The 25,206-nt window shown below is 50.3% G+C and overlaps 8 protein-coding genes and 1 non-coding gene across 9 annotated transcripts, besides 1 other annotated feature; 3 read left to right on the top strand and 6 right to left on the bottom strand.

The window, feature by feature from the left end:
- Positions 1–363: 363 nt before the first annotated feature.
- On the top strand, positions 364–5,402 carry NFIA_075400 (Sec7 domain-containing protein; the record flags this gene model as incomplete). Its single annotated transcript, XM_001259506.1, has 5 exons — positions 364–3,542; positions 3,605–3,950; positions 4,013–4,401; positions 4,463–5,012; positions 5,073–5,402. The coding sequence occupies 5 exons, from the start codon at positions 364–366 to the stop codon at positions 5,400–5,402; spliced, it is 4,794 nt and encodes a 1,597-aa protein (XP_001259507.1).
- Positions 5,403–6,086: 684 nt separating this feature from the next.
- Positions 6,087–8,915, bottom strand: NFIA_075390 (mRNA splicing protein SYF1; the record flags this gene model as incomplete). The annotated part of the gene is made up of 5 exons (XM_001259505.1): positions 6,087–6,378; positions 6,438–8,449; positions 8,541–8,594; positions 8,647–8,763; positions 8,826–8,915. The coding sequence occupies 5 exons, from the start codon at positions 8,913–8,915 to the stop codon at positions 6,087–6,089; spliced, it is 2,565 nt and encodes an 854-aa protein (XP_001259506.1).
- Positions 8,916–9,604: 689 nt separating this feature from the next.
- NFIA_075380 (H(+)-transporting V1 sector ATPase subunit D) lies at positions 9,605–10,424 on the top strand (the record flags this gene model as incomplete). Its single annotated transcript, XM_001259504.1, has 5 exons — positions 9,605–9,895; positions 9,951–9,999; positions 10,056–10,065; positions 10,119–10,159; positions 10,210–10,424. 5 exons carry the CDS (start codon positions 9,605–9,607, stop codon positions 10,422–10,424), a joined length of 606 nt encoding a protein of 201 aa, XP_001259505.1.
- Positions 10,425–10,686: 262 nt separating this feature from the next.
- NFIA_075370 (U1A/U2B'/SNF family RNA-binding protein) lies at positions 10,687–11,669 on the bottom strand (the record flags this gene model as incomplete). Its single annotated transcript, XM_001259503.1, has 4 exons — positions 10,687–11,081; positions 11,180–11,486; positions 11,551–11,557; positions 11,623–11,669. 4 exons carry the CDS (start codon positions 11,667–11,669, stop codon positions 10,687–10,689), a joined length of 756 nt encoding a protein of 251 aa, XP_001259504.1.
- A 153-nt stretch (positions 11,670–11,822) lies between these two features.
- NFIA_075360 lies at positions 11,823–11,893 on the top strand. The gene has a single exon. It is a non-coding gene; the product is annotated as a tRNA-Gly (tRNA).
- A 136-nt stretch (positions 11,894–12,029) lies between these two features.
- On the bottom strand, positions 12,030–15,892 carry NFIA_075350 (tubulin-specific chaperone D; the record flags this gene model as incomplete). The annotated part of the gene is made up of 6 exons (XM_001259502.1): positions 12,030–12,161; positions 12,214–12,379; positions 12,431–12,775; positions 12,826–13,108; positions 13,156–15,655; positions 15,716–15,892. The coding sequence occupies 6 exons, from the start codon at positions 15,890–15,892 to the stop codon at positions 12,030–12,032; spliced, it is 3,603 nt and encodes a 1,200-aa protein (XP_001259503.1).
- Positions 15,893–16,193: 301 nt separating this feature from the next.
- On the bottom strand, positions 16,194–16,934 carry NFIA_075340 (ubiquitin carboxyl-terminal hydrolase; the record flags this gene model as incomplete). The annotated part of the gene is made up of 1 exon (XM_001259501.1): positions 16,194–16,934. One exon carries the CDS (start codon positions 16,932–16,934, stop codon positions 16,194–16,196), a length of 741 nt encoding a protein of 246 aa, XP_001259502.1.
- A 672-nt stretch (positions 16,935–17,606) lies between these two features.
- On the bottom strand, positions 17,607–19,363 carry NFIA_075330 (uncharacterized protein; the record flags this gene model as incomplete). Its single annotated transcript, XM_001259500.1, has 2 exons — positions 17,607–17,872; positions 18,280–19,363. The coding sequence occupies 2 exons, from the start codon at positions 19,361–19,363 to the stop codon at positions 17,607–17,609; spliced, it is 1,350 nt and encodes a 449-aa protein (XP_001259501.1).
- Positions 19,364–20,672: 1,309 nt separating this feature from the next.
- Positions 20,673–24,544, bottom strand: pkcA (protein kinase c; the record flags this gene model as incomplete). The annotated part of the gene is made up of 9 exons (XM_001259499.1): positions 20,673–20,734; positions 20,790–21,195; positions 21,248–21,449; positions 21,516–22,065; positions 22,134–22,559; positions 22,631–23,026; positions 23,083–23,664; positions 23,732–23,998; positions 24,109–24,544. 9 exons carry the CDS (start codon positions 24,542–24,544, stop codon positions 20,673–20,675), a joined length of 3,327 nt encoding a protein of 1,108 aa, XP_001259500.1.
- Positions 21,912–21,937: a microsatellite.
- Positions 24,545–25,206: the final 662 nt, after the last annotated feature.

Raw genomic sequence — 25,206 nt, 5'->3', positions numbered from 1 at the left:
GCATTTATGGAGGTCATCGACTAATAATGAAGCTACTGAGAAAGACTAGAGAGAACCTAGGTAGGTACTGATAAGCCTGGTATTGCTGGTAACCAACGGTACAATACACCCTCGACCAGTACCTACGTAAGGTATCCTTACATACCGTAACAGTCACTCTTACTGCAATTCGCTCTAAACCCGATTTGGTAAGCTATCCAAAGGCTGGAGAAGACCAGCTGTTGCGTTCCTCTTCGACTCCAACGCTACTTGTGCTGCTCTAATCCCCCACCTCTGTCCTATTTCAGAGTGACAGGCTGTGGTATGAGATTGCTCTGTCATTGAGCAACCTCCCTAGAGCTCCTTCCTTCCCCCTTCTCCGTCATGTCAACGTCCTCCCTGTCCATCGCTGTTGATCCAGTGGCTCTGGTGACAACAGAATGCATCACTGTCACCTCGTCCATGCGCAAACATGCCCGCTGGGCTCATTCGTCTGTTGCCGCCATTCTTGGTGGAAATGCTTCCTCCCGGGTCTATGAGAAAGATACATCTGCCCCTCCGAGCCCCCGCAATGGCGCGGCCTCTCCCCGTCCCCGTTCGAGACTGTCTGTCATGGATGACGATCATGCTTTGGCCAATCGATGGGGCCTGAGGGGTAAGAAAGGCAAGAGCATGCAAGATAACCCTCTGATCTCTGCGTTTACACGGTTACGCAGCGACCTAAAGGACTGCAAAGACATTCGGACCTTCGATACACCGGCACTCCTGCACCCCTTCCTGCAAGTCATCCGGTCATCCTCAACCTCGGCCTCGATCACCTCCCTCGCCCTGATCGCCATCACCAAGTTCTTCGCGTATAACATCATTAACCGCGACTCCCCTCGGCTCTCCATGGCCATGCAGCTTTTGTCGGCCGCCATAACCCACTGTCGTTTCGAGGCCAGTGACTCCGCTGCGGATGAGATTGTTCTATTGAGGATCCTCAAACTGATGGAGGGAATGCTATCCCGACCGGAGGGAGAGCTGCTTGGCGATGAAAGTGTCTGTGAAATGATGGAAACCGGTTTGAGCATGTGCTGTCAAGTGCGCCTCTCGGAAGTGCTGCGGCGTTCCGCAGAGATGGCCATGGTCAATATGTGCCAAGTGATCTTTTCACGGTTGTCGCAGCTGGAAGTCACAGAGTCGGTCGATTCGGGCTCTCTGACCACAGCCGGGAACAGTGCCGAACAGACAGGCCTAAAGATGGATCCCTCTGTAGATGGGAACACCGTAACCTCCCAACATCCTTCCGCCATGGGCTCCGACACCGCAGGACCGGAACGAGAGCGCACCGGCGGCGATGAGCCTTCCGATCAAGCTGCCGGCGGGAATGCTGTCGCCGCGCCTCCGAACCCAGAGGACGATCTCGGGAACGAGGTTGAACCGTATTCCTTGCCTTCTATCCGGGAATTATTTCGTGTCCTCATCGACCTGCTTGATCCACATAACCGACAACATACCGACCCCATGAGGGTAATGGCATTGCGGATTATAGATGTGGCTCTGGAAGTCGCAGGCCCTTCTATTGCCAAGCATCCTAGCTTGGCCGCATTGGCGAAAGACGATCTTTGTCGTCACCTGTTCCAGTTGGTTCGCTCGGAAAATCTGGCCATTCTCAGTGGGTCGCTCAGGGTTGCTGGCACTCTCCTTTTAACCTGTCGGTCCGTCCTCAAGCTACAGCAGGAGCTGTACTTGTCCTATCTTGTTGCTTGTCTTCATCCTCGCGTAGAGATACCGAGAGAACCTGGCATCGACCCCGCCCTGTATGATGGGGTGCCGCAAGCACCCAAGCTGGTGAAACCTCCTCCTTCACAGACCAGCAGCGGCAGGTCCACGCCGGTCCCCGTCAAGGATAGACAGAAACTAGGTCTGGAAGGTGGCTCGAGGAGACCAGAGACTCGGGAAGCCATGGTTGAGAGCATTGGCGTGCTGGCACGTATTCCCAGTTTCATGGTGGAGCTTTTCGTCAACTATGATTGCGAAGTAGATCGGGCAGACCTCTGTGAGGACATGGTTGGTCTACTGTCCCGCAATGCCTTTCCTGATTCAGCGACGTGGAGCACAACCAATGTGCCCCCATTGTGTCTGGATGCACTGTTGGGGTACGTTCAATTCATATACGATCGTCTCGAAGACGAGCCACGATACGAGGGCTTTCCATCCAAGGAGATGCTGAAAAGCCAACGCAAAAAGAAGAGGATCATCATACAGGGCGCCCAAAAGTTCAATGAAAATCCGAAGGCGGGAATTGCATATCTTGCAGCTCATGGTATCATTGAAAACCCGGACGATCCTGTTCTGGTTGCCCGATTCCTGAAGGGGACGACTCGGCTATCGAAGAAGGTTCTTGGAGAGTTCATTTCTAAGAAATCCAATGAAGCAATCCTTGACGCATTCGTCGATCTGTTTGACTTCTCCGGCAAGACTGTCGTCGATGCGCTGAGAGACCTCCTCGGTGCTTTCCGTCTTCCTGGAGAATCTGCTCTCATTGAAAGGATCGTGACCACATTCTCTGACAAATTCGTCCAGAAAGCCCACCCAAAGGGCGTTGCAGACAAGGATGCACTCTTCGTGCTGACATACGGCATTATTATGCTTAACACAGATGCTTACAATCCTAATATCAGGCCCCAGAATCGCATGACTTGCAATGATTTTGCAAGGAATCTGCGCGGAGTCAATGCGGGAGAAGACTTTGCTCCCGAATTCCTTCAAGAGATCTACGACTCAATCAAACAAAATGAGATCATTCTACCCGATGAGCATGAGAATAAACACGCTTTTGATTATGCATGGCGCGAGCTTCTTCTAAAATCTTCGTCTGCCGGAGACCTGGTGGTTGGGGAGACCAACATTTACGATTCGGAAATGTTCGAAGCAACTTGGAAACCAGTCGTGGCAACGCTTTCGTACGTCTTCATGTCCGCCTCAGACGATGCAGTCTACTCTCGAGTCGTGATGGGTTTCGATCAATGCGCACAGATCGCTGCGCGTTACGGTATCACCGAGGCATTCGACCGCATCATCTTCAGTCTAGCTTCCATTAGCACTCTTGCCACGGACAAGCCGCCAAGCACAGCCCTTAACACTGAGATCCAAGCTGGGAAGAAGACCGTGATGGTCAGCGAACTTGCCGTCAAGTTCGGGCGAGACTTCAGAGCCCAGCTAGCCACGGTTGTTCTCTTCCGGGTTCTGGCAGGAAACGAGTCTGCTGTTCGGCAAAGCTGGAAATATGTTTTCCAAATCGTCAGCAACCTCTTCATTAACTCGCTCATTCCTTCATTTGAGAGTGATATGATTGCTGAACTCGGGATCCCTTCGATCCCACTGCAACCCCCATCACAGGTTGTAGACCGTGATGCGCGTGGTAGTGAGACAGGACTCTTGTCGGCTTTCACATCTTACCTCTCCAGCTATGCAGCCGATGATCCCCCAGAACCGTCAGATGAGGAGCTAGACAATACGCTTTGCACGGTTGACTGCGTGGCCGCATGCGCAATCAATGATGTTCTGCTCAACATTAAGTAAGTGCATTACCCTTTCTGCACCCAGCTCATGTATGATACCAACAATAACATTGACATAGATCCCTTCCCCTCTCATCCATCACTCTCGTCGTAGGGTCGTTAATGGCTGAGCTTCCTGAAGAAACTACTCCAGCGGTCATTGTTGTCAAACCTGAACGACCCATTCCTTCCCCTAGATCGCCAAATGGCAGAGCCGTTGCACAGAAATCACACTATGACCCAAAGATGATGTATTATTTGGAATTGGCAACGGTTCTTACCCTTCGTGACCAAGGAACCATTGAGGCCCTTGGTGAACGCCTGGCCACCATGTTGCAGGCCTTTATCAGAGATGCAACGAATCTGCACTCGCTGGCCCTGTCCCGGATCGTCTCCTATCTGTTCAATTTATTGCGACTGAGCCATGTGCGCATGCCCTACCCTATCCGCTCTTGATAGTGTATGTCCAGTCGACTAACATTTTCCAGGACCAATCCTTCATGCGTGTGCCCGTCATTCTCCACGGCATATCCAGCTTCGAACAGGATATTTTAGAAAGTGTTGCTGTTCCCACAATCAAAGGTCTATCCCAGTGCATCTCAGAACCAGGTCTCTTGAGAAACGAGCTCACCGTCTCCCCCGACTTCTGGTCCATTCTGCAGAGACTGCACCAACACACGGAGGCGGCTCCGTTAGTTTTCGAGCTCCTTCGCACGATTATTGAATCTGTGCCCCCTATAGTGACCGCAGATAACTATGAGTCTGCTGTCGGTCTTGCGAATGACTTCATAAGCGCTGGTAGTGTGGGTTACATTGAAGAACGACAGAGGGATGCGGCATCTCGGCGCTCTAAGGGCGTCAAGCCATCGAAGCCAAGGTTCGTATATTTTTCTAGAGTGAAATTGATGTCTCAAGTAGTAGCTAAACAAAGCTTGCAGTGAGAACGAGGTTGTTGCTCGCGGTGTCAAAGCCGTTGGTCTCATCTATCACCTGACGAATCGGGTTCCGACCCTCATTAAGCAGTCTCATCTTGAGGAGCGTGAAGGTACGTATGAAGCGTGTCTAGTCGGAGCAGAACAGGCCATTAACTTTGATATTGCCGTAGCTTGGTCAGCCTACTGGTCACCCGTTTTCCAGTCTCTGAGTGCACAGTGCATTAACCCTTGCCGGGATATCCGGCATCATGCGGTTTCCACTCTGCAAAGATGCCTTCTCTCTGTTCACATTGATTCGACCGATGATAAGGAATGGACCGCTATCTTTGACCAGGTCCTCTTCCCACTTATTCTCTTGTTACTGAAACCCGAGGTCTACCATTCCGATCCACTTGGTATGAGTGAAACTCGCGTTCAAGCAGCAACACTGGTTTGCAAAATCTTCCTACGCTATCTCGACCAGCTTCCGAACCAGGAAGGCATGCTAGAGCTCTGGCTGAAGATTCTGGATATCCTTGACCGTATGATGAACAGCGGTCAGGGAGATAGCTTGGTACGTCAAATTGCATTCCTTGAGCTATCGAGAAATGGGTACACTAACTATCTTCTACAGGCGGAGGCAATTCCCGAAAGTCTCAAAAACATTCTTCTAGTCATGGCGGATGGCGGACACTTGGTACCGCCGTCCCAAGATCCCAGCAAGGAACCAATCTGGACGGAAACCAAGAAACGCCTGGAGCGATTCCTCCCAGACTTGTTCAAGGAGATTTTCCCCGAAGACTTGATCGAAAAGCCCGCTGCAGTCTCTGCGGTCTCGTCTCCTATTTCTTCTTCCCACGACAACGCCAACGCCACCGACGCAAACGTTGGAGAGTCTCAGCCAATGCCTGGTCAGTCAGAAAGTGAAGGCGAAGCCATAAAGCCTGAAACCAAGACGGACTAACCGCGGGAACATCTCGTCTATCGACTCTATTCTCCTTTTACCACTTCGAGCATTTATAGCGTGGGTAGCTACTTCGTCGTCTTCCTCTTGTATACATGTAAATATAACGATCATTCGACCAACAATGTCCAGGGAATGGTGGAACAGTCCTACCTAGAATTCATCGACTTCTGGCTCCTCCTTACGAATCTCTCTTCGATAGAAATAATCTGTGTCCTGTCTCTAAGCACTAGCACGAGGTCACTTATTTGATCTACACCAACGAATGAGTCCTTGTAGCAAAATTGGCTCCCAAGACTTGAGATGTGGATTGAAACAGATTGACCATCTATACACACAAAAAAAAGTATAATGCCATCTAGAAGCGGTATCGCGCCCCATGTGGTTGGAAACAAGAACAAAGGGAAACTAGGTAGTATGACAAGACATACGCGGCTGGTTCAGATCCAGTGTCCACAAATACTTCGACAGAACGACAGAACCAACAACAGTCGGATATCGCGAACGAGAAAGACGTTACTGGGAAAATGAGCGATTGACATTCATGTACGTAGGTATGTATGCGCCTTGTAGCGCGGAATGAGTTTCTAAGGAGAAAGGTGCGTGCAACCTTTGAAAAAATTGCGATGTCGAATGCCGGCAGCGGGAGACAGAGACATGAAATAAATGCGAAACGAAAAATGACTATTCGGCATCCATATCATCATCAAGATCAATAGCGTCTGGGTTGACGGGCGCAGAGGGTTGCGGCTGCTGCTGACCCGGCGGAGGGGGACGATTGCCGCCCTCGGGTCCGGTGCTGGCGGCAACGAAGCCGACGGGGGCGCGGGCTTGCCGTTCCAGAGCTGCCATGGCGTCCGCGCGCTCCTTGGAGGCATCCGTGTCTGCTTCCTCGCCTTCCCTCTCTTTGCCCCCTTCCTGGGCGCGTTGCTGGCTGCGGGCGATTGCTTGGGAAGCAATGAAGTTGACATCGGTGCTGTTTCGATAAATATTAGCACATTTTCAAATTTTATGAGTTGATCAGGGTTCACATACTTGTACTGCGCCTGAACACTTCGCTTGATACGAAGCATCTCCTTGAAGGTATCTTCGTTTCCATGTTGGACCTCGAATGCCTCCCACTTCTGCCAGAAGCCGGCGTTCGTACGGGGGTCGCAAAACTGAGAAGCGTGGCCGTAGATCGCACGTGCGCGATCGATTTCGCCAAGTCTCCTTTCCATCTCTGCGAACTTGAGGCACATCTCCTTGGCTTCCTGGTCTGGCAAGGCCGCAATGGCGCGTTCATAGATAGGCCTCGTGGATGTCAAACCAAAGTTGGAGGCAGACTTGGTGATGTAGAACTCAAACATTTCAAATCTGTCCTCGTCGGAAACTGCCCGAGTTGCACGCTCATAGATTCTCATTGCGTGTCGGGCCAGACCGCGTTCTTCTTCAAGGTTGCCATACATCAGATACAGTGGCTTTGCGAACTTCGGGGGACATCCATCGAGAGCCTGTTCGAAGAGGTCTCTTAATCTTTCAATGCCAATCTTCCGATCCACCGCCTTGGTGAGATAAAGGTTCCAGAGCTCGAAAGCGACCGGATAGCTGAAGAGATCCAGGCCTCTTTCGTAGACTTTGAAGGAATCCTCAAAGTATTTATGCTCTTCCAATAGGTTGGCATAGTTGACCACAGTCTGGGGTGTTGCGATGCGCAGTTCAAAAATCCTCTCATATACCTTCCTCGTCTCTTCCAAGGTTGCAACACTCTCGACCAGATCCACATAGAAACTCCAAAGCTTCCAACTCTTATGAACGCGCTGCTGAGGCGAGAGAGTTTCATCAAAATAGTCCACCGTAGACTTCTTCGGCGCCTGCGTAGCCTTGGCCATGATATCGACAGCCTTATCGAAATTCTCACTTCGAAGTTCCATCTCAGCCCATTCGCACCATGTCTCTGCTAATTCAGCGACAGATTTGAAGGGGACCTTGACAGCCTTGTCAAAAATAACTCGGGCCGTGTCCAAATCTCCACCACTCTCGTAGAACTTGGCGTAGTTGACCCAGAGTTCAGAAAACTTTCCATGAGCTTTCTTCGGGTTGATAGCAGCTATGGCGGCGGTGTATGTGTTGACAATTTCTTCTTTGTTGTCACCCCACAGAGCCACCCTCTTCTCCCATTCAATGACATTGTTGGGATTTTGCCTTAACAGGACATCGTTGACAAGGAATGGCCGGCGATCCATAAGTTGTTCAAATCTCAGCATTCGTAGATCAAGATCAAAGTCAGCGTCTTCGTCAACATTCCCTTTATCAGCCCGGACCGCTGCGGCCTCCATCAAGCTTCCAATGATCGATTCTTCAAATTCGACATAGGCGTCGAATATCAGGGTGAAGTCGCGGACGGTCATGACGGTGGTAATACCTTCTTCGAACACATCGCGTGCTTTCTCGAAATTACCCTTCGTGATCCAATAAGTCGCCAACCCAGCCCAGAGCTTCCCTCTCTGATCCGCAAACCGATCAATTCCACTCCGAAGGATGGCATCAACGTCGATGCCGACTTGCGGACCGGTCTGAATCTGCTTCGCTTTAGAGACGAGCAGATCTACCATCTCAGTCCAAAGCTGAAAGTTGCTCTTTCCTTTCTTCGACTGAAATCTCGGATTGTCCAGGATTTCCATGTACCGCTTGACAGCTTCGGTATACCGACCCAGTTCAACGAGCAACTCGATATAATCCTCAGCATTTTCCGGGTGAATTTGCATATAACGAGCCCATATCTTCACAGCTGTTTGTCCAGATGCTGAGCGCGCAAAGGCTTTGTATAATTTCCAGATCCGGTTGTGCTGCGTGATCGGTAGAGCACGAAGCGCGCGGTCGAATGTCCTCCGAGTCTGTGTTACAAATGGTTGTTGTAGCAGGAACGAGAGATACATCTCCCAGATTTTCGGCATTTTATTCAGCAGTATGAGGGCTCGTTCGAAGAGCGCATTCACCTTCTGATATTCACCACGGTATTTTGTCGCATTACGACCCCGAAGGTGGTTTATTCGAAACTCCAGATACTTTAAACAGTCAGTAAAATCATTCATTGCTATATTTCAGAAAATTTATGTGAAGAAAGCGGCCCAGAAAAAAAAGACCGTGTTGACATACCATTTTCCAAAGCTTGTATGATCTGGGAAGCTGTTTACAGGCACGCTCCATAACCTAAACCAATCTATCAGCATGTAATCTCGGAGAAAATGAAGAGAAATCCTACAAAGGCCTGCTCGTAGAGTGTCCCATTCTGCTGTTTGTATTCAATGTAGGCAAGCCATGGTTTGATGCTGCCAGGAGCCCGAAGAAGATCCTGTTCATAGACAGTGTCCTGATCGGCCTATGGGCAAGTACAGTGTTAGAATCAACGATTGCAATACTCAATCCATACTTAGCGCTTACAATCAGGTAAAGATCTGGCCCTGAGGCAGACGTTCGGTCCATCTGTGCGTGTTGCCGGTTAGATCTCTGGGGCAGGAGTGTCCCTGGCATTTCGCCACTCGTTTGAGCGGGACCAGCTCGCACGGTCAACACAGGGTCAGAAAAATGGAGAGTCGCATGAACTGGAGAGCTTCTTGTGTTCCTTGTCGCGTTGACCAGCAAAGATCAAGCGCCGCAGAACGTGAAGTTGGACAGGAACACGTGACCTTCTGTCATGCCGCAGCCAGGCGGGCAGAAGTGGCCCAAGCTTCTTCCTCTATCGCGCTGCGTATCATCGTGCCAATGAGAGGCCCAAGCAATGCGCCCTGCTCTTCCTTGGTAGTAACATCTATTTTGAACATTATTACTGTCATTTAATCATTTCCCAGCCATGTCGGGTGCAGTGGTATGTGTCTTCTCTTTGTCCGGACCGCTTTACCCTTTCGCTGATTGATATGGGTGTCCTTATCAGGGCCGCGAGCCAGTCTTCCCGACCCGCCAGTCGCTGGGGTTGATGAAGAGTAAGCTGAAGGGTGCGGAGACCGGTCACAGCTTATTAAAACGAAAGAGCGAAGCCCTTACGAAGTAAGTCCGCTATTCCTGTCTTGAAATCTATCTCACTTGCTGATATGTCCGTCCAACTGCAGGCGTTTCCGGGGTAAGACAGCTTCCCCGACAAGATAGCACACCCCGCCGCCATTTCTCGAAGCTGATGCTGTATACTAGAGATCACCCGACGCATCGATGAAGCGAAACAGAAGATGGGACGGGTTATGCAAATCGCTGCATTCTCCCTGGCCGAAGTGAGCTACGCTGTTGGTGGAGATATCGGCTACCAAGTTCAAGAATCAGCCAAGCAAGCACGATTCCGTGTGCGGGCCAAACAAGAGAATGTCTCCGGTGTCTTCCTGCCGCAGTTTGAGAGCTACACAGAGGAAGGGATCAATGACTTTGGCTTGACCGGTCTCGGAAAGGGTGGTCAACAGGTCCAGCGGTGTCGGGAGACATATGCTCGAGCGGTGGAGACATTAGTGGAACTTGCGAGTCTACAGGTACTGGATCTTTATATGTGCTGGAGCTCGTTCGTCTCTAACATGCGGTATTTAGACTGCGTTTGTGATCTTAGACGAGGTTATCAAAGTTGTCAATCGACGAGGTGAGCACAATTCGCTTCCGCCCATGATGGCACTGAAACGCTGACCAAGGCCATAGTGAATGCGATGTACGATTGCACCTGAATATGGACCCGAATTTAGAGACTAACCTTTTGATTAGTGAGCACGTCATTATTCCTCGAACCGAGAACACTATAAAATGTAAGTAACCTTACGAGCTCTTATCTCTCCGATTTCTGACCAGGCCCAAGATATCAATTCGGAACTCGATGAATTGGACAGAGAGGAGTTCTACCGATTGAAGAAGGTTTCAAACAAGAAGCAGCGGGATAGCGCCGCCGCTGATGCCGAAATTGTAGCTGCTAGGGAAAGGGAGGCTGCGGACAAGCGGGCCGCTGAAGTCGAAGCGGTGCCAGAAGCCCCAGACGTTCTGGGGGAGAATGAAGACGCCGATGTCATTTTCTAGAGTGTCTGCGCTGTTTCTTTGGGCAATGTACATTTCTTCAAGCATGTTTTGTTCGTCGCTTTACATTCAGTTTCCATCTATCTCATATTATGAGGGTATCACTCAGACACAGGAGGCCAGAGTGAAACGCGGCTCTGCGGATGAATACACATCATTTTCTCCATGATCAAGACCAAAAAATTACAAAATAGAAATGAAAACAGCCTTCCTAACGCCAGAACAAGTTGAACCCGATGCCCAAGGCCGCTCGAAAATGAGTAGTTCACTGTCTTTGGTAGGTGACGCGGATAGGCTTGCCGTTGTCCCCCATAGGCATGTTCGCCGTAGCCTCCTTCGCGCTGATAGCACCAGACTCGTTCTCGTACTCGACGAAGGCTATTCCTTTTCGGCCAGGAACCAATCTGACTTCCTGGAATCCTTCGAACCGACCAAATATAGCGGTAAGGCTCTCTTGGTCGGCGGTGTCGGGCAAGTCCCGCAGGAAAAGAATCTTGTTGGGAGGAAGGTACTCGTCGGGGATAACTGCTGCCGCTGCACCGCTGGTCGGTTTGAGGCCCGCGCCCTTGGCTGCCTTGGCTGGACGCGCTGTGTCGGCAGGGCCAGGGGGACGCTTGAGCTTCTTCTGAGCTTCCAGAGCTTCGTGGGCTTGTTTGCGCTCTACCAGGAACAAACACAGTTAGCGAATGAAACGCCCCAATACCAGAAGAAACAGACAAGACTTGAAGGGGAAAAGGAGAAGGCCAAAAAGAACGCACCCTTCTCTGCTAACCGCCTCCGCTTATGGACCTCAAGCTCTTCTGTCCCGCCGTCTCGCAGAACGGTTGCATCGCTCCTCGTTTTCGCATAGTCGAGGACCATCGGCTTGTCAAAAAGCTCAAACCCGTTGACCTCCTCGATTGCGCGGGTCGCGGATTCGACGTTGTCAAAGACAATGAACGCCTGGCCTTTAGCCTTCAGGTTGGTCTTCGCGACGATATCCACGATATTGCCATACTCGGAGAAGATTTCTTCCAAGGCCACCTTCAGCTGGTCGATCTTGATGCGTTCTTCTAGATTACGGACCTGTTTTGTCAAGAATGTTAGATGCGCTGTTCATTCGTTGTAACATGCAGACGAGGGGACACACATAGACACTGCGGAGCGTAGCTTTGGTTAGCACAATGTAGCTTCCAAGATTGATAAGTCAATGGCCACTCACGTAGGGTTAGGGGGAAGAGAGGAAGTAGTTGCTGGTACTGCGGCCATGGTTGCCACCGCTGAGCCCTTGTCGTGAGCTTGGATGTTTCAGACTACTGACTTTCTGTATCGAGCTTCGGAACTTGCATTTGATCTGAGATAGCTTACTCCGACTGTATATTAGGTCATGTAGAAAGAAATTGTCTTGCTAGACATATGGTAGCATCATTGGTCTAGTGGTAGAATTCGTCGTTGCCATCGACGAGGCCCGTGTTCGATTCACGGATGATGCACTTGATTTTTCTTTTTTGCCGTGGGCGCTGATCACCTTCCGCTCGTTCAATCGTCCTGGATTCTCGATGTTCGTTCATCATCACTTTGAGCACTCAGCGATAAACAGGAAGGTATATTTACAGTTCTATTTATTATTTACAGTCGCAACGTCCCCCTTAAATTGTCGACTTGACCCTTGAGTTGCTTCGGGGGCTTGGTCCAATCCTCGTCCCTCACAAGGTCTGACCCCGTTTCCATGAATAGGTAGTCTGCTACGCTTGAACGGATCTATAGCCGATCAGTATAGACGTCCATGTCCAAAAGGTGTTGCACTACATACCTTGGGAAACGGATGCAAGAGCATTCCGACCATCTTCTTCAGGACATCTGCCCTTAGATGTGCCAACCGACACAGAGGCGCGTAGACTTTGATTGCAGCTTCGAGCCTTGCCATATTCGTGGTCTTAAAGTGTGCCTTTTGCACGAGTACGAAGAGCTTTCGGAAACTACATCAAAGTCAGCCGATTCTATCCAAGCTCTTCCTGCCAATAACGCACCTTGGTTCAGACGCTTCAGGAACGGAGGAGACATAACCATCCACGAGAAAGGCTGCAAATTCCATTGACGGTATGGCGTAGCGGTCATCGTGCAGATTATCGTTCAGTATGACTCCTAGGTCCTTCAAAATGGCACGCACTTCGATCTGCTGCTCCGTCCCACTGTAGCTGCTGAGGCTCTGCACCAGTGCTAGGCGAGTAGAACGGACGAGCCCTTCAGCACCCGCAACCGCAGATGTTGCCAATCCCTGAAACAATGGTAAGCGTAGCCAATCGATCGCTTGCAGCCGAAGTAATTGGACGAAGTATTCGGTCGAAGACACATGACTGAAATGGTCATATTTTCTGCCTGAGTCAGCATAGGTACTACCGATTCAATAATACTTTTATCTTACTCCTGTAACGGTGGAAAGTCTTCCGCTGACGCCCAGAATTCCTGTAGACAAATCCAAGCTTGTAGCCGGACTTTGTCCAACTTCTCTGCAGCAAGCCGGCAAAGACAGCCCACTAGATTCTGAGCATAGATAGAGCGGGATTCCGGACGAGATTGATGTCGAAGGATAATCTTTGCTGCTTGAATTGCCTCCAGTCTCAGCAAGGACCCTACATCGCCTCGCCTGTCGGTTGTGTAGTCATTTAGAAATCTAATGATATGATTCGCAATATTCTCCGTGATAGCTTCTTGCAGTCAGCAGATTGTTTTATTTGATATACGTTAAACTCACCGATATAGGGCAGAACCCCTGTAGTCAAGCCTTTGACCGCTACTACCCTCTTCTCGATCAACTCCTCCTTATCAGTGCAACGAAGCAATGTCTCGATCACGGACTGTCTCAAACTATTGGCAGGTTCAAGTTGCCTGAACACCGCCCCTAGGGCCGAGATCTGTCCTCTGCCCGTTGGCAGCTTCCAGGTAGCACGAATGTGTGCGAACCAATCTTGGATCGTTTCCTCCTGTTTAAATGATGATAGAAGAGGGAAGAACTCGGATACAGCTTCAGATGATGTTTCTATAGCAACATCTTCACTGCGGGATAAACATAGCAAGAGAGTCCCGTGTGCTCTGTCCAGTGAAGTAGATGATGGCTGAGAACAAGTAGGTTCATTTCCTTGGGTAACTGATTGGGAAAGCGAACGTATCAAGCGCGATGAGGCTTCAGCTGTCAATTCCGGTCGAGAAATTTGGAGTGTTAGGTCATCCTTGGTAGGGCCGACTGCAGAGCTAAAAATGTCCCAGAGGTTGGTAACTTGTTGGGCAACGAGAATGGCTTCGGATTTCTCCTTGCTGGTCCCCGCTGTGGCTTTGTGCGCATTAAAGGCATCTACTGTGGCGGAAATAGACAGCAAACAGCCATGTCTCGCCTCGACGTCCCCGCGAGGAAGACTCGATAGCTTGTGCCGTAATCGATGAAGCACCACGCTAATCGTCTTGTACGATTCGTGGATACTGAGTTCTCCGATTGCTTTTGCGGCCTGTCTTCTGGACTCAGCATCAGGAGATCCGATTCCTCGCCAGCCCAAGAGAGATTCCACAAGTGGACTCCAGTAATGGTTACTTAGTGCAGCGGTGGCTTTCGCAACGTCAATCATCGCTCGTGATCGTCTCGCAACTGCATGATAATCCACCACCTGAACTAATGGAATCCCCTCGGCAATGGTGTTGGGATGGCGGCCAATCAGCTCCTGCAGAGCAGCAGAGGCGCCTCTTCGGATATTCCCTGAAGGATCCATACAAGCGGCACATACTAATTCTGTTGCCAGCATCTGCAAGACGCTCTTTTCATCCTGACGCGACGCGGTGCTTATCGTTTGCGTGTTCAAGGTCAACAGTTCCTGGGTTGTGTATTTGCGGGAAATTGCCCATATTCCGAAACACGAAGCATCTCGAACGCCGGTGCCTACCGAGCTTCCCGTAGACAATCGTTGTTCAAATTCGAGACCGGAGATTAGCGGCTGCAGTACATGTGGAAGTTGATGGGTTGGAGGAGCGCGTCGAAAGAGTAAATGCCCCAGTGTGAGTATCAAGCCTTGCCACCTTTGCGCATCTACCGCATTCAGGTTTCGCTTAAGTAGATGCAATCCGATCTTTCGCGCTTCGAACGGTGCAACAATTGTGCCATCCGGCTTCTCGTAAAGTATATTCTCTTCTAGGGAGCCAGTGACAGCCTCGATGACTTCGGACGCCATGTCCGGGTCCAACTTCAGAGTGATGATACTGAGTGCTTTGCTTGCGGCGAAGCGGACAGGTGTATCCTTGTCGGCGAGAGACACCAACAAATGATCGATTGAATCTTCCAGAATCGAAGAAACTTTGTCCTCTGGAATTGGGCTCTTTGGTCTTTCGCTAAGTGACAGTGCCATGACTGTCACAGTTCGCAGAATCTTGATGATAATCTTGCGAGCAAGAGCAGACGAACTGATGATCTCAGATACACCCGTTCGCTCCTGTGCAATATGCAGAGTGCGTTCAAAGGTGGGAATGATCAAGGGCGCAAACTCATCCACCTGCCCCGAAGCGCCCAATCGTCCCAGGAAAGACAAAACACCGATACACGTGTAGACAGAAGGAAGCTCTTCGCTTTTTCCGGGATCCAAGACAGCAAACGCCCATTCTGTAAGATTAGTCAGGAGCCCAAGGGCTTGCATATCCCGCCGCAAAATCAGCTGCGCAAGCAAAAGAGTGGCAGCCTCCCGTTCTTTACCAGGGACATTGACATATTTCAGCGTCACTGAAAGTAGAGACTTTGCTACCATTGGCGCATGCGCCGGTAAAGGCTTGATTTGACCCAGATTGTCGAACGGTACCGGGATATCATCCGAGGACAAGGAGGAGAGGTCAAAGGGGGCGAGCAATAAATGCGAAAGCCAGATCAGCATCACGTAGCGCTCCTCCCAAACTAACTGTCGCGGAGTTTCCCCATAAGATTCGCCCACAGCGAGTGCATCCCACTCGATGAACGCCCGCAACATAGGATCAAGGTACTTGGGCTCATTGTTCAAAAAGCGACTGATAACTTTGACCCCGCGGACCTTGCAAAAGATGTAGAGAAGCCGACAGATGGCCCTTGGCAAGGGATACAGTACCTGCTGCTCAGCCTTGGGGGCTCTAGAGCCATATTGGTCACGATACTTGACCAGGTAGGCAAGGAAGGCATCCACCAGAGGAGGTAGAAGCTCCTGCAGATGCGGGTCTAGCAGCTGCGGCCATTCTTGGAAAGGCTCAAGCTGTAGAGTAACACTGTGAGCGAGTTATATCAACGATATTTAGAGAATGAATGCTCTTACAAGGTTTATAAGTCTCTCTGCCTTGGCAGCCTGCGTCCATCTTCGCGGGACTCGAATACTCTGTCTCTCCTCATTCCGCGGTTTCCAGAGTAGAGATGGCAGCTTGGCGGAGAATTCCTTGACCAAGTCACCGGAAGCTCTCTGTAACTTGATCTCCTTATCGTCGCTTTCATCCATGCTGAAACTTTGCACCTTTAGTGAATTGTGCTTCTGCGACTCTGGCGATCAACAAACAGCGGGGAGACATTGGTCATGGTCACGTGATATATACTGCGCATGTCAATTCGGGACATAGCAGCATGATTTGATCTCAACAAAAAAGGCAATATGGCAGAGCAAATGCTGTTCGAATGAGAATCTCTGAAAGTTTGCTAAGTTTGGTTGGCACTACTATTATGAAGTAGAGTATAGATGCTATGACTCAGCTATGTGACTTGCAGACAGCAGCTGTCATAGTGTGCCAATTCCCAGTCAGAGCCTAAGGCCTGCGAGCCAAAGCAATGCAGCTAAAAAGAAGGTTCTTCTCTCCTCCTCCATCCTCGTTCAACTTGATGATCCTCTTCATGCCCATGTCAAGCGCTCGCGGACTGAGAACGTCCTCGTCGTCAGCAAGACTTCCTCTCTCCAGAGGACCCTTCCTCGACCCTTCAAGCTCCCAGAGCTTCCCACCGCTCTTGACAAAACTCACAAAATGCCCACCATTACGCTCACTCGTCGGGTCCGCATAGCTGTCGCCGGCCTGCTCGACCGACTTGTGAGCAAGTTCGAATGGCTCGCCGTTGTACAGCAATTCGGCGCGTTTGGTCATATCCAGCGGTATGGCGAGGCTTCGTATCGCCGCGAGGTCGGAATCAGGCTTGATAAAGTCGACGGCTGGACCGTTGATCAAGCTATGGAGCAGACCGATCGAGCCGCAGGCGTGGCCGATGGTCTGCTTGAACCAGATGACCGGCTCGTCCGGGCCGGAGCCAGTGTAGGGTTCTTTGTTAGCATCTTCGGCCTCACGACTTCGATCCCAAGCTGGTGTAAGTGGAATGATGGCCAGCAGAGCCAGGGCAGGTCGAGGGATATGTGCGAGTTGTTCGGGTTCATCCAGGGAATAGACGTCGTAGAATTGGAGCTCGGACGATAGACCCAACTTCGTTGCCAATTGGTTCATTACATCGGGGTTGTTCTCTGCCATTTGCGATGAGTTTCTACTCAAAGACAAGTAGACCATGAGGGCTTAGGTCCCTTACCAAGCATTACCCACGTCTTCTTTTCCATTCTGGGGAATCAATAGATGGAGGACGTCGAAAAGTCAGAAATGTTGGTGTGGGGCAGAGAGCTTAACAGTATGTATAATGCATGTATGAAGGGGATGTAGCTGACCTTATAGGAAGGGGGGTAAGCTGACCTTGTTATAAGCACCCCCTCCTACACCACGAAGTTGCTTATAGTGCTACAACTTCGTAGCCACCTTTCATGCTATTAAATAACAGTCTAGTGTTATCCTTAAACACATAGAGCCAAAATATCAAAATAATCATGTCATCCTTAATTACCATCTCAGTGCCCCCACAGAGCGAGCATGCTGGATGTCTTCTGTTCAACTAACAAGGTTACACCAGTATCAATAGTAAAGCTGGCGTTCGCGACGGGAGAGAAAACATGGCAGAGCAAATCCTGTTAGAATGAAGGTCTCTAGTAGTTTGCTAAGTTTGGTGGTCACTACTACACGGTGATCGATTGCTACTGGCCTATGGCTGTATCAAGTTACATATATTTCACTAACTCCCCCAAGCATAAAAGCAAACCACTGAATTCGGTAAATGCTGGTAAGAGAAAGGAAGCCCGAAGTCGAACTGAGTTCTGACTGATTCATGTAACGATATTTCTCAAAGCAGGATGCTCACAGATCTTGGTCCACTACCACATGTGCATCTGCATTGAATCTGCACAAGCCTGCCAAATCATGCTCGGCAAGCTTCATCATGGTGTTGCGGATATGCATGACAGATATTGCCACCGCAAGTGAGTTCCACACATCTTGACCCCGTTCACTGAGGTCGAGTTGGCAAATGAAGTGGCTGTCTTCAGTTCCCCGTTGGCCATTTGCGGCGGAAGGGTCAGTGTTCCGGGTTAAAATGGCAACCACTGGGCCGCTGATAACAAAGCCTGTAAGAAGAGGGAGCATAGTCGGTGCTTTTGCTTTTACTCTATTGGCAGGTGCCACAAGCTCTTTTGTAGCGGATGCAAGGCCATAGGCACTTCGAAATCGATCCGCCAGCTTTTGTAGACGTCGGTTCACTTTCACCACAGCGTTGACGGTACTTTCTCCTCTCTTCCTAGCGCCTATTGCATACAATGGTATTGCTTCTGAACTGACATGTAGACCTGCATCATACACAGCCCAGCGAATGTACTTGCTAATTGCTCGTTTTATGATGGGCTCAGGTCGACGATGCACTAGATTGCAGTCTCTGACATAACCTCCGAGAGAGAATAAAACGGAAAGCGACCTGATTGCTGCAACATATTCAGCGGACTATCAAGGCAAATTGCATGGCTGAGATCCAACTTACCGTAGAATTCCGAGCCTCCGATTGCATTGATCAACGGCGCCGGTTTCTCACCAGAAACAGCGAACAGAGGATTCGGGAGTGTGGAGAAGTCGTAATGCCACTGCTTGGGAAGCAAAGGTTCGAAACCCCTCATGGCGATTCGATAGAAAAGTTGTTTCTCCACTTCGCTCCAAAGGCCCTTGGGCACATTGACAGCGTTTGCCCAGCGCTTCGCTCTTTCCAGGGACAGATCTGGTGCAGAATTGTCTGCCTCATCTTCCTGAATCAATCGAGTATCATCTACTTGCGTAGCATAGTTCGAATGCCTTGCAACAGCGTCTGAGGTTTTGTTCCTTTTCCTCGAGGAGTCTACATTGCCCTGGGTATGAGCCTCGTCATTTGTATTACCTGCCACGCGGGCAGGATAACTTTTCCGCGAGCGTTGATGAGCTTTGACGAGCGCGAAGAAGGCTCTATTTCTATCATCGGCAATCTTGTTGAGTACTTTCATCGCTTTCACCACTAAGGGGTGGTTTGGCTGTGTTCTGGCGTTTACAAGCTCCCACGGATTTTTGGTGACCGTTTCTCCGTCAGAGGTATCAGGCTGGGGAACCGTGAGAGCCGGAGGAACTTGGACTCTTGGTGATGTCGGTTCAGTCTTCATCATTTTCGCAGGTCGAGGTGTCTCTTTGCTAGGAGTAGGTAGATTCCCTGCTCCAATATCAGAGGTCGCTTTCCTTTTCGAGGTTCGCTTGTCTGTAGTCCTGCCCTTGCCCCTCTTTGACGAATCCAGAAATATGTCCTGGTCTCCGTCGTCTTTGTCAGGAACGAAGGCAGGGTCCAAAGTTCTTCTCTTCTTCCGCTGTAAGCCCGTTGGAATCTGCTCATCGTCATCATCTTCACCGGTGTCATTCTTGCCGGGAATATACGTTGGGTCGAGAGCTCGTTTCCTCCGACCATCTTTGGGAATCCTTAGGGAGAACTGATCGTCTTCATCCGGGTCCTGGTCATCTTGATCTGGATCATACAAAGGGTCCAGATCGCGGCTCTTGTTTGCTCTCCTGCTACTAGCGTCTCCGGTGCTTGTCATGTCAGACGGACTCATCAAGCCGTCGTTAAGGCTTTCTTTGTCATCGACGTCCTTCGAGTTTGTAACTCGTTTCCTTCGAATTCTGGATCCTGCAGTGTATTCTGACATCTTCGTGGCTTGCTTTGCTGGTTTAGTAACTGTAGCTCCTGTCGTCGTGTCTGTCTGTGGTAGGGTGTTGCTCACATTGGTTTCACTCCAAGGTGCAATAGACTCAGCTCCGTATTCGTAATGGCTTATCTGCTGAGGGATCAAAGTTCTATCCGCATCAAAATCACTGATAGCCTCAAGTGTTTTGCAAGAGGATAGGGAAGACTCGTATAGTCGGACAGATACAGGTTCTTGCCGGGGAAGAGTGACTCGACGGCGAGAGTGGTGGAGACCGACGCATTATGTCCATCTTCCACTCGCCCTCGAAGAGGGCACAAGACACTAGAATTGCTACCGTCTGAAAGAACGAGGCATTCCGCAGTGCCATGTGCCATGGTAGGATGAAAAAAAAGAGATTAGAAGATCATTCTATCTTTAGTGTCCGCGGGGTGCCTTTCTTTGTTGGATTCGAGGAAGAGTCGTGACAGACAAAGAACATCGAGGACGCCGATGCCAAAGATTAGTCTACAGGACAAAGAGAAAGAACCGAGTCTCCGAGTCAAACTCTACCAGTGATCATCTTCGCAATTCAGTGTCAGTGGATGTGTTGCATTCAGGCCATTATCGATGTCCGCACGGAATACGGTTGTGCGCATAGAGCAACACAAAGAGACCTGAAACGCGAAGCTCCCTACGAAATGAAAAAAAGGAAATATAAGCTGATAGTGTTATGCATACGCTTCCATATCCCTGGAGATAACACTGCCTGGAAGTCCTGAAGCGCGGTGAATGTTAATGGACCTCCACGAGACCCTGCTTTATATTGCCTCTCCAGCCGTCGTCTACGGAGAAGCGTCAGTACCTCTCTCGAATCAAAAGGTAGTTACGGGCGATAATCATCGAACAGAGAGCATTGCATAGTCACATCTCAGAAATGGTAAACTAGAATTCTTGAGGATTAAAGCGATTAGCCCTAAATATTTTTAACGAATGAGGAAGACAGAGACCCCGGGACCAAGCCGTATATTCGATCCGCGCTCATCAAGGCCGTAAAAGTGCGCACACAGCTCTGAAAACTCTCATGGGTATGTTAAGAAAAATCTCCAATGCAAAAACAAAGTGCTCACGGCGACCGGCGATTGGTCAAGAAGTCAAAAAGCAAAGGTTCCAAAGACCTGGTTGGACGAATGAGCAACGAAGGCAATGTCACGATAATTCTCAATCAACACCGAGGAACTTAAGCGAAGTCCGCGGTGTACGAGAAGCCGCGGAACTCCTCCTGCATAGCTTGGGAGAGGACTAGAAATGACATCGTTAGCCTTGAAACAACCAATACCAACGGGTGATATCTTACCTGACTGCACGGGTGTGAGTACGGGGGTCACACTCGTGAACTCCTGATCAAAGTTGCTTGTATCAGTGGGGCTGCTGATCGTCGGCAAGAAAGGCGGAGGAACACGCTTGTGGTAGATATCGTCCCAGTTGATGTTCCTGAAGAAGGCATGGGACATGACTTCTTGAGCGTCTGTGGGCCCAGATCCCAATCTCAGCTCAGGTTCACGGGTGAGCAATTTCTGTAGAATAGAGACCGAGTCCCGAGGCATGTGGATTGGATAGAGAGGCTCATCGGCCAGAATTGCATCATAGATTTCATCTTCGTCTTCACCCCGGAAAGGCGACTGTTGCAGGAGCATCTGATAAATCAGGACACCGAATGCCCACCAATCGACCGCTCGGCCATACTTTTTGTCCAGCAGAATCTGTAAAGGCGTTAATTGACGATGCAAAGACTTGAATAGCGAAGATTCTCACCTCAGGAGCCATGAACTCGGGAGTTCCACAGAATGTGCTGGTTGTGCTTCCATACCACATATTCTCCTTGCAAAGACCGTAATCGGCAATCTTGATGTGTCCATCTAGAGTCAGGAGGATATTGTCCAGCTTCAAGTCACGGTATATAACACCGTTTTCATGGAAGTATTTGAGAGCTAGCAGAACTTCGGCAGCATAAAACCTGTGAAGTGCGCAGTTAGTTTTCCTGATACTTCCGCATATGTGGGGTTTTATGTGCTCAACTTACTGTGCTCGTTTCAGCCCAAACTGACCGCGTTGAATATGAAGCATCAGATCACCACCGCTGATGTATTCCATAACAAAGTACACCCGAGTTTCTGTCTGGAAACAGGCGTGAAGGTTGAGAAGGAATGGATGGCGTTCCTTGTTGGCGATCAGGAAGACACGCTTTTCGGATTTAGTGCTCTCCACTTCATCATTCTCAATGATGAACTCCTTCTTCAGCACCTTGATGGCATAAAGCTTCTTGGTGCTCTTTGTCTCTGCTAGCATGACCTTTCCGAAGTTACCCTTACCGAGAACGGCTAGGAAGTTGAAATGATCCAATCCAATTCTAACTTTCGGTTGCTGAGGAGGAATTTCCTCCTTTACTGCGACTTGTTGCTGCATTGGCGCAACGGCTTGCTGCTGCTGTTGCTGCTGCTGTTGAGGCATGCCATAGGGCGCACCCATCTTTTGCATTGCTTGAGGAGGGATGGCTTGCTGGTAGGATGCATACGCGGCAGGGTCATAGTGGGCGTGCGAGGACGGCGGTGGTTGCACTGGACGGTTAGGATCTAGAGGCAGGGTAAGCAAGGGCACATGTTGCGCACCGAGTGGTGCAAGGGAAATTGATCGAGCGTACCTGAAACTTGCTGGGGCGTACGCAATCCTGTGGCTGCGGCGGCGGCAGCAGCTGCGGCTGCGGGGCTTTGCGAGGAAGAAGTTCGCGGAGGTAGGTGCTGACGCTGAGCCGCTGTGGGTGACTGTGGAGGAATATAAGTGTTGGTTGCGGCGCTGATAGCCTCCGCCGATGGCTGTCTCTGAGGGGCACCGTAGGCACCCTCAACTGGCTTTTGCGGATAGGGGAGAGCAGCATTATCTTGAGGGGCCTGGGGCGGACCGCCTGGTCGAAGGGTACGTCCACTCAGACCGGAACTGACAGAGGCTGATTTATTATGGTTTTTCGCTCGAATGAGAGTTTCCAAGATCTGATTGGCTGCTTCCATGGACATGCCACAGAAGTCAGGAACAAGGTGGGTACATTGAGCATGGCAAGTAAGACCACATTCTGCAAGAGAATCGCAAATATACGTCAGATCCTGTATTGAAAAATGCCCTAATGCCACAAGGAAGACATACCTGTACAGCGCTTAGCGCTCTTTCGTCCGAAAGGAAGCAGGTATCCACAGTGACAACACCAATTGGCCGAGATGTTGGAGAATCCCTCGAAGCGATGCGGAATACGGTGGTTGATCTTTTCCTCGTCGGGGTCCGTTTCGTAGTTGGCCTTGCTGATACACTTGGTGACGACCTTTGGATAGCACTTTCGGTGACAGGTATATTTACAGTCGGCACACTGCATGCCGGCAGCATATTTCAAGAAATCGCCACAAAGCGCACAACGCATGATGTTGTAGAATTGCTGGGTGACAAACTTGTGACCCTGCTTCTCGTGAACCTCCTCCTTCTTCTGTCGGACGGCACCTTGACGGTTGAGACCAATATCGAACGGGCGGCGATCCTTCAATTGCTTGGCTATAAAATATGTCAGTGCGCTGATGTAGTGAAAAATGCGGTATACAGGTACTCACCAAAGCTCAGCGTCAGGTGGATACGACCAACTGGCTCCAACGCGAACCAACTGTCGATCATGACCGGGCCTGCGGAAGGGCCGCCGGGAGCACCACCGGCATATCCTTGACCTGGTCCGCCAGGATGACTCCCAGAGGGTGGTCGATTGGACGAGCCCGGCGCTCCGCCAGCGTCTTGCCTGCCATGCGCGCCCCCGTGCTCCATCTTGTCTGCGGAGACCCAGCCCGATGCGTTAAACTCTGACTCGATCTTCTTGCGGCGCATTTCTTCGGCGATGTCAGATATGCGGACCCAGAGCATGCCAATAGGGGTGGGCCGATCGCCCGACTTGTCGTATACGGTAAGTTCAATTTCATTCGCTTTGTCAATTTCAATGTTAAACGCCTCATCTTGCCATTTGTCGGTTCTGGTAGCTTTCGTTCTCGCTTTGATGGCATCTTCCACTTTGACAACGACAAAAGTCTCGGGACCTCTGGAGAACCTTGAGCTGGCAGCATGATCGACATCCTTTACAGCATGAATACGCAACGTTAATAGACCGGTCAACGGCTTGCGCATGTTCGGTGTGCTCAAGCTTTCGTCTGTTCAAATCAAGTCAGTAACTGCAGATTGCAAAGACCAGGTAACAAGCAGTGGCTCGCAACATACCGTCAGGTGCTTCGGCGGATTCAATATCCACATGAAGGTCCTCATATCGTTTGAGAGCCTGCTTGAGCAGTTGAATTTTCTGATTGCTCTCGATTCGCCTCCCCTCTGCGTCCTGTCGGCTCTTCCTATCGCCCTCATCTTGATATAGACGGACCATCTTCTCGATACCGGCCTTGTATTGCTTCTCAACGCTCAATTTAAATTCCAGTTGAGATAACATAAGCTGAATCTTCGGTCCAAGATAAGGAGTGTCGTACTTGATCAGATCTATACGCAAACGGTCACCAATCAGTAGACGATCTCACGCAACCTCCGCGAAAACACCTCAAACAGCCAACAACATCGCTCCGCACATCAAACAAGCAGTAGAAACCTACCAAGTTTAGTGTAATTCGGCCGGGCCTTGGGAACGGGAGCAAAAGGACGAGGATCCGCGAAGGGCGCTCCGGACGGCATGGTCCCTGCCCCTCCATGCGGATAAGCCCCAGAAGCATCCCCATACTCCCTCTCGTGACCAGAATAGCCTGATGCGTAATCTTTAGGAGGAGGGACTGGACCCGACCCGTCAGGATTCGGAGGAAGACGTTTGTCTGTGGGGGAAGCCCCTTCCTGCTTCATCTGTCGGAGCTGCAGCTCCCGCATCTTCTCTTCGAGGTAGGCGATGTTTTTCCGACCATCGCGGATATTCGCATCGACTCTCTGCTGCACGAGCGGGTTATCGGTCGACTGCCGCATGTTCGATGCGGCAGTGATGAGAGCCTTCTCCCGCTCGATCTTGCGATAGACCGAGGCAATAAGGTCGTCCCCGTCCATGGTGGCAAGGTGGTCCGAAGACGAGAAAGTTGTGTTTTCCCGAGAGACTTCGAACCTAGTCACACGATGGAAAATTAGTAAACCCGGGGAAACGATCGAATGGAAGAGGTGAGGATATATGGATGGGGAGTGTGGGAAGGTGAGAGAACCGTCGCGGGGTTCTTGTTGACAGTTGCAAAGGAGGGGGGGCAGTCGATCGCAACGAGGGCGGACTAACAGTAAGGTAGTCAATAATACTCTCAAAGATATGCCACTCGGGAAACGTGAACCAATGCCCAGCTCGATGACAAAATCACTTTCTTTCTTCTTCTCCAATCAACCAGAAGAAAGATCAGAAGATGATGAAGTGAAACAGCCCGGCTCCTGGATCGACAGCCAGGGGTAAACAAGATTGATTTTTCTTGGGATGGTTTTTTTCGCCCTCGTTTGGCCGATGAACTGGGCTGTGCTTGATTCCTGGCCAGACTCGGATTCGTGGGAAGTCTACTGTCTGGCTTGACCGCCCGCCAGCAAAATAATAATAGGGAATAATATTCCTAGTATTCTGGTTGGGTAGCGAACCGTTGAGGCTACGTACCTGAGTACCTATATACGTGAATAATTGATGTTTCTCTGCTGGAATTGGGCTGGCAGCTGCGATGAGACCGTAAGGGATTGAAATA

Source organism: Aspergillus fischeri, genomic scaffold (assembly GCF_000149645.3).
Source record: "Aspergillus fischeri NRRL 181 1099437636264 genomic scaffold, whole genome shotgun sequence".
NCBI lineage: Eukaryota > Fungi > Ascomycota > Eurotiomycetes > Eurotiales > Aspergillaceae > Aspergillus > Aspergillus fischeri.
This window is presented reverse-complemented; position numbering and strand designations above follow the sequence as displayed.